Raw genomic sequence first — 15,193 nt, 5'->3', positions numbered from 1 at the left:
CAGTTGGATGGAAGACCTTGGGAGTTGAACAGAGATATTGGATCTTTCTAAATACACTTGCCTAGGAAGTACGTGAAGGGGCAAGATTATCACCTCCGACTTGTTCTGGTATACCTTAAGATATGAGTAGTTATCTAGTGAAGGGTTGGTAGAACGAGTGGGAGTAGTGACCTCCAATTTGGAAATCTGGGATATCTGATTGGGTGAAAAGAAACTACTGCATCTCGTTGTGTATTCTGAAATGCGTGAGTCCTAGAACTACGCTAGGCGGAAACTGAATGGAGGGATATGCAAAGGGCATCAATCCATGTTCCCTGCTAGTTATGAATCATTTAATCCCGAGTGAAGCCGTCAAGCTATGCTATGCATTGGGTACTTAGGTGAACTACACTAGTGGTTGTCTGAAGCATCGGTGAGTTGACCGCAGTAGGTGACTGTTATTTGTAACCATGATATTCCTATATGGTGGGAGTTAACATTGAGAATCTCTCGTGCGTGCCCTGTGTGAGTGAGTACACACTTGGCATAGGAACTCGAACTGGATTTGTAGTGAGTCAGATCTAGTTTGTTGTGTTCAGTGGAGGTTAACCTTAAACGTGTGACTAGAAGGATCTGAGTAGCGATGACCTCAGTTGAGACATGTTCAATCATCGTCGGTCGTGGCTATAGGATACGGGTGGGGATCGTTATATGCTACTGGGTAGGTTACTTGAATGCATGGACTCGGAGTGGGACCACCATGTTAGTACTACCAGATATGTATATCGCCACAGTATCGCTATCATGCACGAGGCGTGTGAGTCATTCTTTCCTGACAGATGTGGGACATGTTGATCTGGAACTCAAGGTAGGATGAGATTGGTATTCGTGAGACGCGGATCCATATTCTCATAAGGTATGAGGGATAAGAATCCAAATGTTGCACTCGATGATTGAGGATTATGTGAGTAGGCGACGACAAGGTGGATTAAGTTCTGATACTACATTCTGATGAGACCTTGGGTGGTCGTGATCGCGTGAGAATTTTAGATTCTACATCTTGGATGCTCCTTGTTCAGTTGAAGTTAGTGAACCTTTATGCATATTTATGAGATGGGGATGTGTGTGTAATCATCATACTCCAACCAGGGCATTATGTGACTACTCATTAACATTGGTGATTAATGTTAGAATGGACGAAGTATGTCTTGGGTTACCTCGATGTGAGAAGTATCGAGGGGAGTATCTGTAGATCCTCAAAAGATAAATAATGTCAGTCTCGGTAAGCAGAGACACCTTGGTTTTGGGAGTGTCGTGAAATTTCAAAGGGGAATATCCAAGGCACAAAGTTTGATTCATTGCATTATGATATACACTTAACTGCTATAAATGATGCATTGGGGAATGCGATCGAGGGAGTCAGTTTAGTGCCAATTTCGGAAATGAAAAGGCATTAGATGACAGTGTGGTTGAAGTGCGACTATGAAAGTATTGTTATATCGGTTAAGCCATATGGATTATGGGAAGTGTTGTCATGTCAGCGGTATGAAGTCGTATGGTTGAGAATAAACTATGGACAGGTTGACAAAGTTATTGTAGCAGCTGTATGATTCGGGAATTAGTAAAGTAACATGAATTCATTTTTGGCGAGTATTCAGTTTCAGAAGTTCGGAAAATGAAATGTATGACAAGGGTTGTATTCTAAGGAGAATTTTCCAAGGATGACGGAGTATTTAGCGACTTGATGTTAAGAACTACTCGACCTCGACTAGTAGTGTTGGTGAGTGTGGTTAAGACTCTAGCACGTATCATAATTGGAAGAATTATCATATTTGTATGATGTGGAAGTTGATAAGGAAAGACAAACTCATATTCATTAAGTATTCAGATTTAGATGTTTTGTAACCGTAGCATGCGACCAAGTTGTGTTTAAATGGACCTAACACAAAATGATGAGGCAGTTAGTGATTTGGTCTTTGGGAAATGAGTATTCGACAATGATGCAGCCTGCAAATCGATTTGCATGAGGTGCAAATCGATTGCTGTCTGACTGGTAGTGGAAAATCAACAAGTTGTTTCTTATGATGACTTTATTGGTTTGACCCTAACTTGAGCAACACTATCAGATTGGCATATGGTTATTATTTCAGCTTGAGGTATACGGTGGGTGTATTAGTGAGTATCTGAAATGTAGAACGGTGCCACTTTAACAGAGTTGAGGATGTGACCGGAATTTGGAATAACAGGGATTCTATGAGGACTATTCGAGAAATAGCCAACATACAATATCATTAGGATTGGACTCATGATATGAGAAATACTACCTCATAATATACGCCATGAATGAGAGATTACTCGGAGGAGTTAGCTTAGTGGTAGAATTGATAAGATTTTAGGGGTTTCCATGGAGATATGTTGTAGTTTCAAGTTGGAGCAACAGATCAGTGGAATTCTCAATGAGTATAAGAAACTAGTGACCAAGTGAGTAGCAACTCCATGATCAACGGGAAGATATGAGACTTGACATAGTATTATTGCGACTATGTCTGGTACACTTGTGAGCGTATGTGGAGAATTTGAGCGACGTTGCAAGTCAACCATTAGAGCTCACTCTTCATTGGCAAGATCTTGTGTGAAGTAGTTATCTATCAAGAAGGATAGTTGCAAGAATTGTACTCTCTTTTGGATTTTTGGCGTCAGTTGTCCCGACCAAGATCGAAGGGAACAAATGAGATCAGTAATGAAGCCACGGTTTGGAGGAAAGGGGATGAGTGTCAGAAGGACGGTAAGAAGTATCCTCAACCGTAATTAAGAGAAAATTCGAGGACGAATTTTAATTAAGGGGGGGAGAATGTAACATCCCTGTTCACTTATTGTCCATAATCATGCTAATGTTAGTATTAAGGCATAATTATTATGATTTGTGATTGAGAAGTGGATTTAGATGGAATTAGTAAGATAATGTGTGCTTAGTCTTTTGAAGATTAAGTGGAGGGCACATTAGTCTTTTTGATGGTGGACCATATAAGCCTAGAATCCTTCTCTCTAATTCATTTCTCCCCATTTCATTTTCTTTCTCCCACACTTAGAAGAACAAAACCAGAAAACAAGAGCAAGAGGAGAAATCAGAATTTGAGAGGAGCAAGGAGGTAGAGAGAGATCGAGTCTAGGGGGAAAGGAAGAAGAGAAGTTCAAGTTCTACCTACAACATGCATGTGTGTGGAACTTGGTGACCATGGAGGAAGAACTATGCTCAAGTGTGAAGATCATCATCATCATCGTCATCTCCTTTCTCAGCATCTCATTCTGTTTCATCATCATCAACAAGGTGAGTTCCATAGTTAGGACTTGGGTAAGAATTGGGGTTTTGTGATCAATTGCATGTTTGGGAACAAGGGTTAGAATGATAAATTGTTATTGCATGCTTGATTAATGATGGAGTATGTGTTCTTGAAGTGATAATACATGTATTAAATTACTTTTACATGTTAGGGTTCGGATTGGAATGGATTAGAATGTGTTAGAACTGATCTTATGCAGTAAAAATGTCATTTTTTGCTCTGGTTCAGTGAGCAATCGATTGCACACCAATGCAAATCGATTGCACTATGAAAAATTAGCTTTCTGCGCTTCTGGTTCAGCGAGCAATCGATTGCACACCAGTGCAAATCGATTGCACCTGACAGAAAATCATCCTTTTACTGTTTCGACCATAACTGGAGTTCCGTAACTCAGAATTGGGCGGCGTCAGAGGCATTGGAAAGCTAACGGAAAGGGCTACGAGATGTCTAAGCTTCCACAACCTTAGAATACTTTTAAGTACTAATTAAACCCATGTGAATATTCTTGTATCGTGGTTACTAAACGATAATGCTCGAATAATTGATTTGTTAATCATTCTGAGGGCCTTGCTGCCCAAGTATTCCTTCAACTAGGTTGTAGGCATCGTGCAATGAGAAGTGATGGAAATCAAAGCTATCCATGTTCACCAAAATGTTGAGGTCTTATAGCTTGTGAAACTAACCATGTAAACCCAAAGGCGAGGTGGTCTTACTACATGGTGTGACTTGTGTATGTCGGTTAACAAAATATGGATATGGTAAGCTGAGCCTTAGGATACCTAAACTAAGATATATGAACATATTCTAGCCTGATATTCCCTCTTTCCTATCAAGCGACTTCTTCTGAAATTCTACAATCTAATGGTGTAGTAAGTATGTGACGAGGGGTTAGAGGACATACAAAAGGACAGTAACTGCGAGTAGGCACGTTACATATATGTTGGCTACTTCTTGTGAAGAAATTCCAAGGATGCCCCTGTGCCACATATATTGCAGGCATTCTCGGGCTTTGGTCTCGGGAATGGGTCGACTCCTTAGTTCAGGAGTTATTCTTCGGGGATGAACTCCCGGGGATGTGTACCTCACCTTCTCCTTTTGTTGTTTCCTTATGGGTGAATTTCTATGTGAGATTTGGACCCAGGAAATTGGACGAGTTGAATCGTTGTAGCGATTCAATGTCGGTTCCATGGTTCTCTATAGTCATATGAGTTACTTACCATGTAGATTGAAAAGGTATGTTTTGGGGTCTTGTTTCGAGGGCAGATAGGCAGGTAAACCCGGAAGACCAGACCTTGAGGGTAGCTCCCGACAGAAGGTTGGTAGGTAAACCCGGAAGACCTATTCTGGAGGAAACATGTACCTAATATCCGAACATGTGATATGTTCTCAGAATATCTAATCGAATGGTCAGTGGACATTCAATCGTGGTGCTACGAGTTGACATGCTTTCCTGTACTGGATAGTGAGGAAACCTTAGGATCTGACATGGATCTGTAGTTGATGTATGTACCCTGTAGAGCCGAGAGAACCCATAAGATAGGGGAACTCACTGACATTTAGTAATCTCACCCCATTCATCTTATTATTTTTTAGGTACCGTGCAAGATCGAGTTTTGCTAGATGCTTGGATCAAGAGCTTTTGACCAGATGCCGTGAAGACTGTGCCTGATCTTTTCTTCCGTTGTGTATTATTATCATTGTGTAGATATATTCATTGTATCCATCTTCAAGATGATTTTAAATGTATACATCTTATGTTATTATTCCTGACTTTTGTATGTACTCAGTACCAGTTATTAGTATTCTGCTGATATGATTCTAGACACATATTAGTAGGGTGTTACATCTCACCTCATACTCCCTTGATTGTCGCATGTCTTTAATTTCAATTGTCTATTTTATTTAAATTTAGTTTTTTTATTTATTTAGTTGTTTAAATTATTTGCCTTTATTTTAATTTATTTAATTTTTGCTTTTACTTCTGCCTTTATTTAATTTTTGCATTTATTTAATTTCTGCCTTTATTTAATATAATTTATTTAATTATTTATTTTTCTGCCATTTAAATTCTAGAAAATGTGTATAGGTTTGCAAAGGTTTTTTTGTAATAGTTAGGTTTTACTTTCGCGCTCCATTCTTCCTCTATTATGTAACTGCCCCAAAGCCTTGTAATAGTTGTAGGTTTATTTTCTGCCTTTAAAATTCCGTACAATATAACTATTGTTTAATTGCGTGGTTAGTAATTTAGGGAGTGACAAGCCTGCTAATAAATTTAGTTTTCCTAAATTATAAGATAAATATAACTGAATTGAATCACGTGATTGTGCCACACACACACCTTTGGGGTAACCTCTCTTGTTGCCTGTTGCCTTATTAATCTGTTGCCTTGTGATTCTAAATAGTCAAGTCCCTCGATTCCGAGGATACCTAAAGCAAAACAAATGTTACCTTCAATTCATTCATCATCAATTTTGTCCCTCGATGTTGCCTCGGTAAATGATGATTTGTCCCAGTTGCTAAGGTATCCTCGCCTGTTGCCTAAAAAATTAAATGACTATTATATCATTCCCTTAGACTACCTGCCCTCTTTCTGGCAGGGTCAGTCTTATGGCGAACGATAATTCCGATGACCCTTTACATCCAATAAAAGGACTTCCTACCCTCTTATGGTATGGATAGCCCTGAAAAGCTAAAAGAACAAAGTTTTAAAACTTAGGGTAGTTGCTACTAATTGCTTGCTCTAAATTCAAACTCTTTTCCCACTCTTTTTCAAAATCAGATTCAAAAGACTACGCTTATTTACAAGCTAAAGTTCTTCTTCAAAGCCTTTACTAAACACACACGACACTTTCAAACAAATCAAACAAACAAAGTGAGCTAAGCAATTAAGAGCCCATGGATAACCATGGATACAAAGGGTGCTTACACCTTCCCTTTGTATAACCTACCCCCTGAACTCAGTCTTTTCAAATGTCTTTCCTATTCTTTTTGCCTTTCCTAAATTGTATAAAATAAAAGTCGGTGGCGACTCTTGCTATCCGCAACATTTCTTTAAAGTCAGTTCATCGTATTACAAGTTGGATATGTTCAACAAGCTGATTCTTGATCTTGAAAATATTAATGTGAAGATCGATGAAGAAGATCAAGCGTTGTTACTATTGTGCCTTTGCCTCGATCACATGCTCACTTCAAAGAACCTCTCTTGTATGGAAGGGAGTACCTGACCTTTGAAGAAGTTCAATCAGCCCTGTATTCTAAGGACTTGAATGAACGAAAGGAGCATAAACCTTCGACGGTTGGTGAAGTTTTGGCCGTTAAAGAAAAATTCTTGTGAAAGGATGGTAAGTCTGACAAGAAGAAAGGTAAAAGTCAGCAGAAGTCTTATAGTGGCGAAGCATATGGTATTCGATGCTATCATTGTAAGAAGGAGGGTCACACGTGAAAGGTGTGCCATGACCGCCTGAAAGATCATGGAGGTAAGGATAATGGCAATGCAACCATTGTTCAAGATGATTTCGAATCATCTAATATCCTTGTGGTTTCAAGCAGTGACTCTAGGAAGGAGCGGATTATGGATTCAGGTTGCACTTGGCACATGACTCCAAATAAAGACTTGTTCTAGGAATTATGTGATCAAGATGGTGGATCAGTACTGCTTGGAAACAACAAAGCTTGCAAGATTGCAAGTGTTGGATCGAGAGTCAAGCTCCATGATGAGTCAATAAGGTTGTTTACTGAAGTCAGGTATGTTCCTGATTTGAAGAGAAATATGCTTTCTCTTGGTGAATTCGACAAGAAAGGATATGTTTTCCAAGGAGAGAAAAGTATCCTAAGAGTCATGAAGGGGTTGAAGGAAGTCTTGAGAGGCATGAAGAAACAAGGCTTGTATACCTTTGAGGATGAAGTTGTAAGTGGTTCGACAAATGTTGCATCCACGAAACCTTTATGGAAGACAAAAATATGGCACATGAGATTGGGCCATGTCACTGAAAGGGGTCTGGTCGAATTAGGGAAACAAAATCTGCTTGGTGGAGATAAAATCGAAAAGTTGAAGTTTTGTGAATCCTGTGTACATGGGAAATCTTACAGAGTGAAGTTCAACAAAGGCAAACAAAAAACACATGGATCCCTTGATTACATCCATGCTGATCTTTAAGGGGCCTGCAAGGTGTCCATCACATTCAGGAGCAAGGTATTTTCTATCCATAGTTGATGATTATTCCAGGAAGTTATGGGTATTCATCCAGAAGACTAAGGATGAAACTTTCGAGAATTTCAAAAGTTGGAAGACTCTGGTCGAAAATCAGACTGGCAGGAAGGTCAAGAGGTTAAGAACCGATAATGGCCTTGATTTTTGCAATGAGGCGTTCGACAGTTTTTGTGCTTCCTCTAGTATCGCAAGGAACATAACTACTGCAGGTACTCCACAACAAAATGGTTTGGCTGAAAGGTTTAACCGAACTATTTTGGAGAGAGTCATATGCATGTTGACTAGAGCTGGATTAAAGAAGGTTTTGGGCTGAGACCATTTCGATAGCAACATATCTGATAAACAGATGTCCTTCGACAGCATTAGATATGAAGACACCTGAAGAAGTTTGGTTGGGACATCCACCAGATCTCGACAAACTGAGAGTATTTGGCTGTGTAGCCTATGCTCACATTAGGCAAGACAAGGTCGAACCTAGAGCTTTAAAATGCATGTTCATGGAATACCCTAAAGGAGTCAAAGCTTATAGGCTATGGTGCTTAGAGCCAGGTCACAGGAGGTATATCACCAGTCGGGATGTAGTTTTCATTGAAGCTGAGATGGATTTCAAGAAAACTGATGATGATGATGATGATGGTCGAAGTGCAGAAGAGATGGAACAGGTAGAGATTCCTGTTGAGGTGGAGCAAGTTGATGCTGAATTGCATATCCCTGATGAAGTTGAAGAAGAAGCAGAAGATGCCGAGGAAGTTGAGGAAACTATCAATGACTACCTGTTGGAAAGAGATATGTCAAGAAGAGTCATCAAGCCACCTCAGAGACTTGGGTATGCAGATCTTATAGCTTATGCATTAATCTCTACCAGTGAGGTTCTTGATGATGAACCTAGAGATTATAAGGAAGTTATGAGGAGTCGAAATAAGACTGAATGGCTGAAGGCCATGGATGATGAGATGCAATCTCTTTATGATAATCACACTTGGGCTGATCAAGAAACCTGTTGGAGCAAGGTTAGTCAGCTGTAAACTGATTTTTAAAGTTAAGGAAGGAATCAAAAGAGTAGCGTCGAAAAGATACAAGGCAAGGTTGGTCGCAAGGGGTTTCACTCAGAAAGAAGGTGTCGACTTTAATGATGTGTTTTCTCCTATTGTGAAGCATAGGTCCATTTGAATGTTGCTTGCCATGGTGGCACAGTTCGACCTTGAACTGAAACAGATGGATGTGAAGACTGCGTTCTTGTATGGTGATCTAGATGAAATGATCCTGATGAGGCAACCTGAAGGGTATGTCAAAAAGGGGAAGGAAGATTATGTGTGCAAGCTAAAAAGATCTTTATATGGGCTGAAACAATCTCATCGACAGTGGAATAGGAGATTCGACAAGTTCATGACACACATAAGTTTCATTAGAAGTCAGTTCGACCACTGCGTTTACTTCAGATTTTGACTTGGTAATTCATTTGTTATTTTGTTGCTCTATGTGGATGATATCCTCATAGTAAGCAACAATGTCGAAGATGTGACGAGGGTGAAGGCTGAAATCAATAAGGAGTTCAATATGAAAGATCTAGGAGCTGCTTCCAGAATTCTCGGGATTGACATTCGAAGAGATAGAAAGCAGTCGAAATTATGCTTATCTCAAGAGGCATACCTACAGAAGATTCTCAACAAGTTTGGTATGTCGAATTCAAAGCCTGTTGTGACTCCAACAAATCCTCAATTTAAGCTGAGTATTGATCAGTGTCCCAGTACTGATGTCGAAAGATCCTATATGAATAGCATCCCATATGCTAATATAGTTGGTTCTTTGATGTATGTTATGGTCTGTACTAGACCCGACATAGCATATGCAGTAAGTCTTGTAAGGATGTAAATGCCGAATCCTGGAAAGGCTCACTGGCTATCATTGGAGTGGATTTTAAGGTACATAAATGGGTCTCTGAACAGGGTCCTAATTTATGGTGGAGACTTAGGTGAAGATAGTAAAGTAGTAATCGAAGGATATGTCGACTCTGATTATGCAAGTTGTATGGATTCCAGAAAATCTATTTCTGAATATGTTTTTGCTATGTTTGGCACCGCAATTAGTTGGAAAGCAACACTTCGGAAGGTCGTTGCTCTATCAACCACTGAAGCGGAGTATATTGCCCTAACTAAAGTTGTGAAAGAAGCATTGTGGCTTGAAGGTTTTGCGAAGGAGCTGAAACTTCAAGGCCGAGGTATTACTATTAAATGTGATAGTCAAAGTGCAATACACCTGTCGAAGAACTGAGCATATCATGAGCAAACTAAGCACATTGATGTGAGGCTGCATTTCATCAGAGAAGTAATCGAGCGTGGAGAAGTCCAAGTGCTGAAGATTTCGACTAAGGACAATGCTGCTGATATGATCTCCAAGACATTGTCGAGTTACAAGTTTTTCCACTGTATGCAGTTGATAAAGCTGCAAGAAGAAAGCTAGTTTGTTCCCTTGATGTTGTAAAGTTAGGCACAAGGTGGAGATTTGTGAGATATTGGATCGAACTCTAGTATGGTCGAAGGGCAGCTTCTTGGTTTGACAGTTCGATAGGGTTAAGCATGAAGTCGAAGGTTGTTCACATGCTGGTGACGAAGTGTGCATGATGTAGTTGAAGATGGGTCTAGCATGCAGGTGTCGAAGATGCTAGGGTTATTAGCATGTTAAATTAGGTTTTAGTGTTTAAACCCTAATTTGTTAAGTTAGCTTGTGTAATGGGCCTTGTGGAAAAAGCCCATTAGTTAGTATGTTAGGTTTTATTATAAATAGCATACTAGTCTCTCGTCATTGCACACTGCAAATCCTAATTTAGCGTGAGAGGGGTTATTTGTTATTCTTGTAAACTTGTAATCTTGTTTTCTAAGAGAAAGTAAAAGAATAACAGTTATAACAAATTCTTGTGTTCTTCTTCTTCCTTGTTCTTTATTCTTTCCTTGTTTTATACTTCGTTATTGTCATTGAATTCACAACAGTATCATATTTGGGGCAGAAGCAAATGAAATAAATCTTGTATGCTTATATTTTAAACATGTTCTAAGAATCTTTCTCTTCTCTCTGAAAGCTGTAATTCTCATGTTCTCATCATAGACACCTCATTAAGATGCAAGTATGCACTACACTTGCTAAAAAATGAGGATCTTTTATATTAGAAAACATCCTAAATATATATAATCGAATCAAATATTTATATAATGAGATGAATTTAAGCTTTGGAGAGTGAAAATCTTAAAATATTGTCCAATTTGGTTGGTGCTGGGAGACATGATACTGACATCTTACAATCTTAGGATAAGCTGTGGCATAGCTGGATCTGACTTTTCATAGATGATAAAACAATGCAATTAGTAAGACATATTAGGAAGCAACAATATAATATTACCAACTTGTGTTCAATGGTGGACTAATAAAACACATTATTTTTTAAGCACATTATGTTTGAAGCACATTGTATTATATATTGATCCAATATTCCTCAATTAAAAGTAAGACTCATTCAACCTAACAAAAAATATGTAACTAACATGTGCTACGCATGGATTTGACTTTAACATAGATGATAAACAATAGAATTTTACCAACTTGTCTTTAATAATGGATTAGGTTGTTCTCATCATCCTAAAAAGTTGCTAGTGAAAGTGACATAAATTTTTTTTTTATAGATGTAGTTAGTATATTGTTCCAATCATCCACAATTAAAAATAAGATTCTTACATTACGCGTTTTCTCACTTAAATTACGAAGGGAAAAAAGGAATATTCCTATTTTATATAATCATTTTCTTTAACTACTTTTTTCCAGATTTTATAAAATCTACATAAGTCATCAAAAATAGTTGAGTCTAAATACATCAACTTTTATTAACGCATATCTTTTATATTTACTTTATCCATTTATTTTACGTTAGTATTTTTAATTAATTTATTTATAAATAAAATGTATATAATTTTATCATTTAATTCAATTTATTTCTGTCTTGGATAAATAGATAATTATTGATATCATTGAACTTTATTATTGATAAATAGATAATTATTAGTATTTTATGTTAGTATTTGAAATTTATATATATATATATATATATATATATATATATATATATATATATATATATATATATATATATATATATATATATATATATATATATATATATATATATATATATATATATATATAAAATTGATAGCTTGGTGCATATAATAAGTATAATGAGTTATGCTAAGACTTTTATATACTAAGAAGTCTTTTTAAACTAATTTACAAAATATTCAACTCAAATTTTATATTCGCACCACTTGGTGGTTTCATTATTCCAGTGCTTACCTTTCAAGAGCTGGTTTCATTATAAAGCCATGATCAATTATCAACTCTTATCATGAGCTTTCCTTTCCAACCAAACCCAATAACATGATTTTTCAACCAATCTTATTAGCTCTATTTCTAGTCCTCTTTGTTTTCCTTCTCCAACGTGTTTTGTCTAAGAAAAACAACAAACCAAAGGATTGCATACCTTACCCTCCAAGTCCACCAGCACTACCAATAATTGGCCATCTTCATCTCCTCAAACCACTCCTTCACCATGCCTTTCGAGACCTCTCCGATCGATATGGCCCTCTTATATTCCTTCGACTTGGCTATGCTCGATTCGTCGTTGTTAACACTCCGTCCCTCGCTAAAGAGTTTCTCAAAACAAATGAACTAGTTTACTCTTCTAGGAAAATGAACATTGTCATCAACACTGTTGTCTATGATGATGCCACTTTTGCTTTTGCCAATTATGGGCCATATTGGAAATTCATTAAAAAGCTAAGCACTTTTGAGCTACTAGGAAATCATACCCTAGGACAGTTTTTACCTATTAGAACCCGAGAACTCCACGCGTTCATTCGCATGTTGGCGAATAAATCCAAGTCTGAAGAGACGTTGAATCTCACTCAAGCTTTGTTGTCACTTTCTAACAACATAATATCGCGAATGATGTTGAGCATCGAGACCTCGGGGACAGACAGTCAGGCCGAACAAGCTAGGGTTTTGGTTCGCGAGGTGACACAGTCTTTCGGGGAATTTAACATTTCAGATTTTATAGGATTTTGCAAAAACTTTGACTTACAAGGTCTCAAAAAGAAGGCATTGGATCTACATAAGAGGTATGATGCTTTTCTGGAAAAGATCATATGTGATCGCGAGGAATCGAGAAAGAAATTCAAGGTTGAAGGTGGAAGTGCGAATGAAGAAGAAAAACCGAAGGATTTTCTTGATATTTTGCTTGATGTTTTTGACGCAAAAGATTGTGAAGTCGACTTTACTAGGAACCATATTAAATCATTGATCTTGGTAAGTACATATTCATTCACAGACTAATACTCTCTGATCCTTATTATCAGAGAAAATTTACTTTTTAGATTCATTGAATAAGCAATACATCTGAGCCTTATAATATCAACATTTACGTGAGACGAGACGATAATTCTAACGTCTAAACCAGTTATTTATTATTAATATTTTCAGGATTACTTCACAGCAGCTACAGATACTACAGCTATATCATTAGAATGGGCAGTATCAGAACTATACAACAATCCAATGGTGCAAAAGAAAATGCAAGAGGAGGTGGACATAGTAGTAGGAAAGGAAAGACTAGTATGTGAAGCAGACATTCCAAATCTTCCTTATACAAATGCCGTTATAAAAGAAACATTAAGGCTTCACCCGCCGCTACCGATGGTTGCTAGAAAAGGAATACAAGACTGTGTGGTTGATGGACACATGATTCCTAAAGGCTCAATCGTTTGTGTAAACACTTGGGCCATAGGAAGAGATCCAAAGATATGGAAAAATCCATTAGAGTTTAGGCCTGAGAGGTTCTTAGAAAGTGATATAGATATGAAAGGGCATCACTTTGAGTTGCTGCCATTTGGTACTGGAAGGAGAGGTTGTCCTGGTATGCCTTTGGCCATGCGTGAATTGCCAACTGTTATTGGAGCTTTGGTGCAATGCTTTGAGTGGAAGATGCTTGATCCTGAGGGTAAGATTTTAGATCATGGCAAAAGAATTGAGATGGATGAACGGCCAGGATTGACTGCTCCTAGGGCTAATGATCTTTTCGGTATTCCAGTTGCAAGGTTGAATCCAATTCCTTTTCTTCAAGTGTAGTGTAAAGGAATTGCAACAAAATAACACTACTACTTACTATTGATGTATTTAATAAGCATGTTATCTTGGTGTATTTTAGTTCACTTTGATGAAACAATATCTATAGTTTATGATGGAACAATATATAGAGTTTACCATGGTAATCATCACTTGTATATAAACATATGCATTTATAAAAGAGGTATATGATTGATGGAGTATTTTGACTCGTGTTAATTAATTTCAATGAGCAAATCAATATTTTGTGTATTTTAGATTTAGTTTGCTTTGTACTTACAATTTTAATATATTTTGTGGAATATTAAATATATCTATTTATATTAAAAAGTTGAAAATTAAAGAGTTAAATAAGTTTTAAAGTCCATCAAAATTACTTTTTGTGAGGAGAGGAAGAGAAAATAAAGTAAATAAGGATTTTATTATTAATTAAATTGTACAAAATGAATTATAAACTAGGTTTATTTATATATAATTAATTTATATCGTAAGTAGGCTAACATATCTTAATTGGGTTTGGGCTTGGAGTACTCAATTTGAACTATATCTAATATCTTAATATATTCTCCTATAATCCAAGTTTTCGAACATACGCTAATCATAGTCGATCTGAACTATTCCTAATTTCTGTTTCAAATTCAGGAATTTGTCGATCTTTAATCCTTTGGTGAAAATGTCGGCCAACTGTGCTTCACTTGAGCAATGTCTTACTTCAAGTTCACCTCGATTTACCTTCTCCTTTAATAGCTAACTTGTTATCGATCTGCAACACCAGAGGTTTCTTCACTTCGACCTCGATCTCTTCTAGCACATATCTGATCTAAATTGCTTGACGTGTAGCATAGGATCTTGTTATATATTCAACTCACACGATGACAATGCCACCACAGGTTGCTTTCTCGAGCACCGTGAGATTGGGGCACCAAAGACTTGAAAGAAACAACCAGTTGTGGTTCTTCGATCTTCTTTATCTTCACACCAATCAGCATATGAATAACAAGTAATCAAAGCTTCTTTACTTTCAGAGTCTCGTCGAAATAGAATTCCATAGTTTATCAATCCTTTTAAGTATCTCAGGATTCTTCTTGCAGCCTTCATGTGTGACACTCTTGGTTCACTCATGTATATGCTAATTAATCTGACTGTGAAACCTATATTAGGTCGGCTGTTGCAGCCATACCTTAGATATCCAACAATTTGTTTGAACAGAGTAACATCGAATTTGTCTTCCTCTCCATGCTTCTCCAACTTCAAATTTGGTTTGACAAGTGAGGATGCAGGTGATCGGTGGTTTTTACACGTTTATTTATCACTTAGTTCAGTTATCTTTCCTTTGCATTGTCAAGCGTTTCATGGCATTTTTCTATATTTTATGCTTTGGTTTGTGTTTAAGTGTGTGCAGGTTTGGATGAATAATTGGACCATTTGCTATGAAAAAATACAAAATATCATGTTACAGGAGGCCTAACACGGCCACCCGTGTCACCGGACACGGGCT

At 37.4% G+C, this 15,193-nt stretch overlaps 1 protein-coding gene across 1 annotated transcript; it reads left to right on the top strand.

Annotated features, from left to right (window-relative positions):
• The first annotated feature begins 11,862 nt into the window (after positions 1–11,862).
• LOC131607001 (cytochrome P450 93B16-like) lies at positions 11,863–13,923 on the top strand. The gene is made up of 2 exons (XM_058879066.1): positions 11,863–12,879; positions 13,054–13,923. The coding sequence occupies exons 1-2, from the start codon at positions 11,953–11,955 to the stop codon at positions 13,696–13,698; spliced, it is 1,572 nt and encodes a 523-aa protein (XP_058735049.1). The 5' UTR covers positions 11,863–11,952; the 3' UTR covers positions 13,699–13,923.
• Positions 13,924–15,193: the final 1,270 nt, after the last annotated feature.

Source organism: Vicia villosa, linkage group LG5 (assembly GCF_029867415.1).
Source record: "Vicia villosa cultivar HV-30 ecotype Madison, WI linkage group LG5, Vvil1.0, whole genome shotgun sequence".
Lineage (NCBI taxonomy): Eukaryota > Viridiplantae > Streptophyta > Magnoliopsida > Fabales > Fabaceae > Vicia > Vicia villosa.
This window is presented reverse-complemented; position numbering and strand designations above follow the sequence as displayed.

Coding starts and splice junctions, on each gene's coding strand:
- LOC131607001 (XM_058879066.1), top strand. CDS start 11,953: ATGATTTTTCAACCAATCTTATTAGCTCTATTTCTAGTCCTCTTTGTT. Junction 12,880..13,053: donor ATATTAAATCATTGATCTTG/GTAAGTACATAT, acceptor TAATATTTTCAG/GATTACTTCACAGCAGCTAC.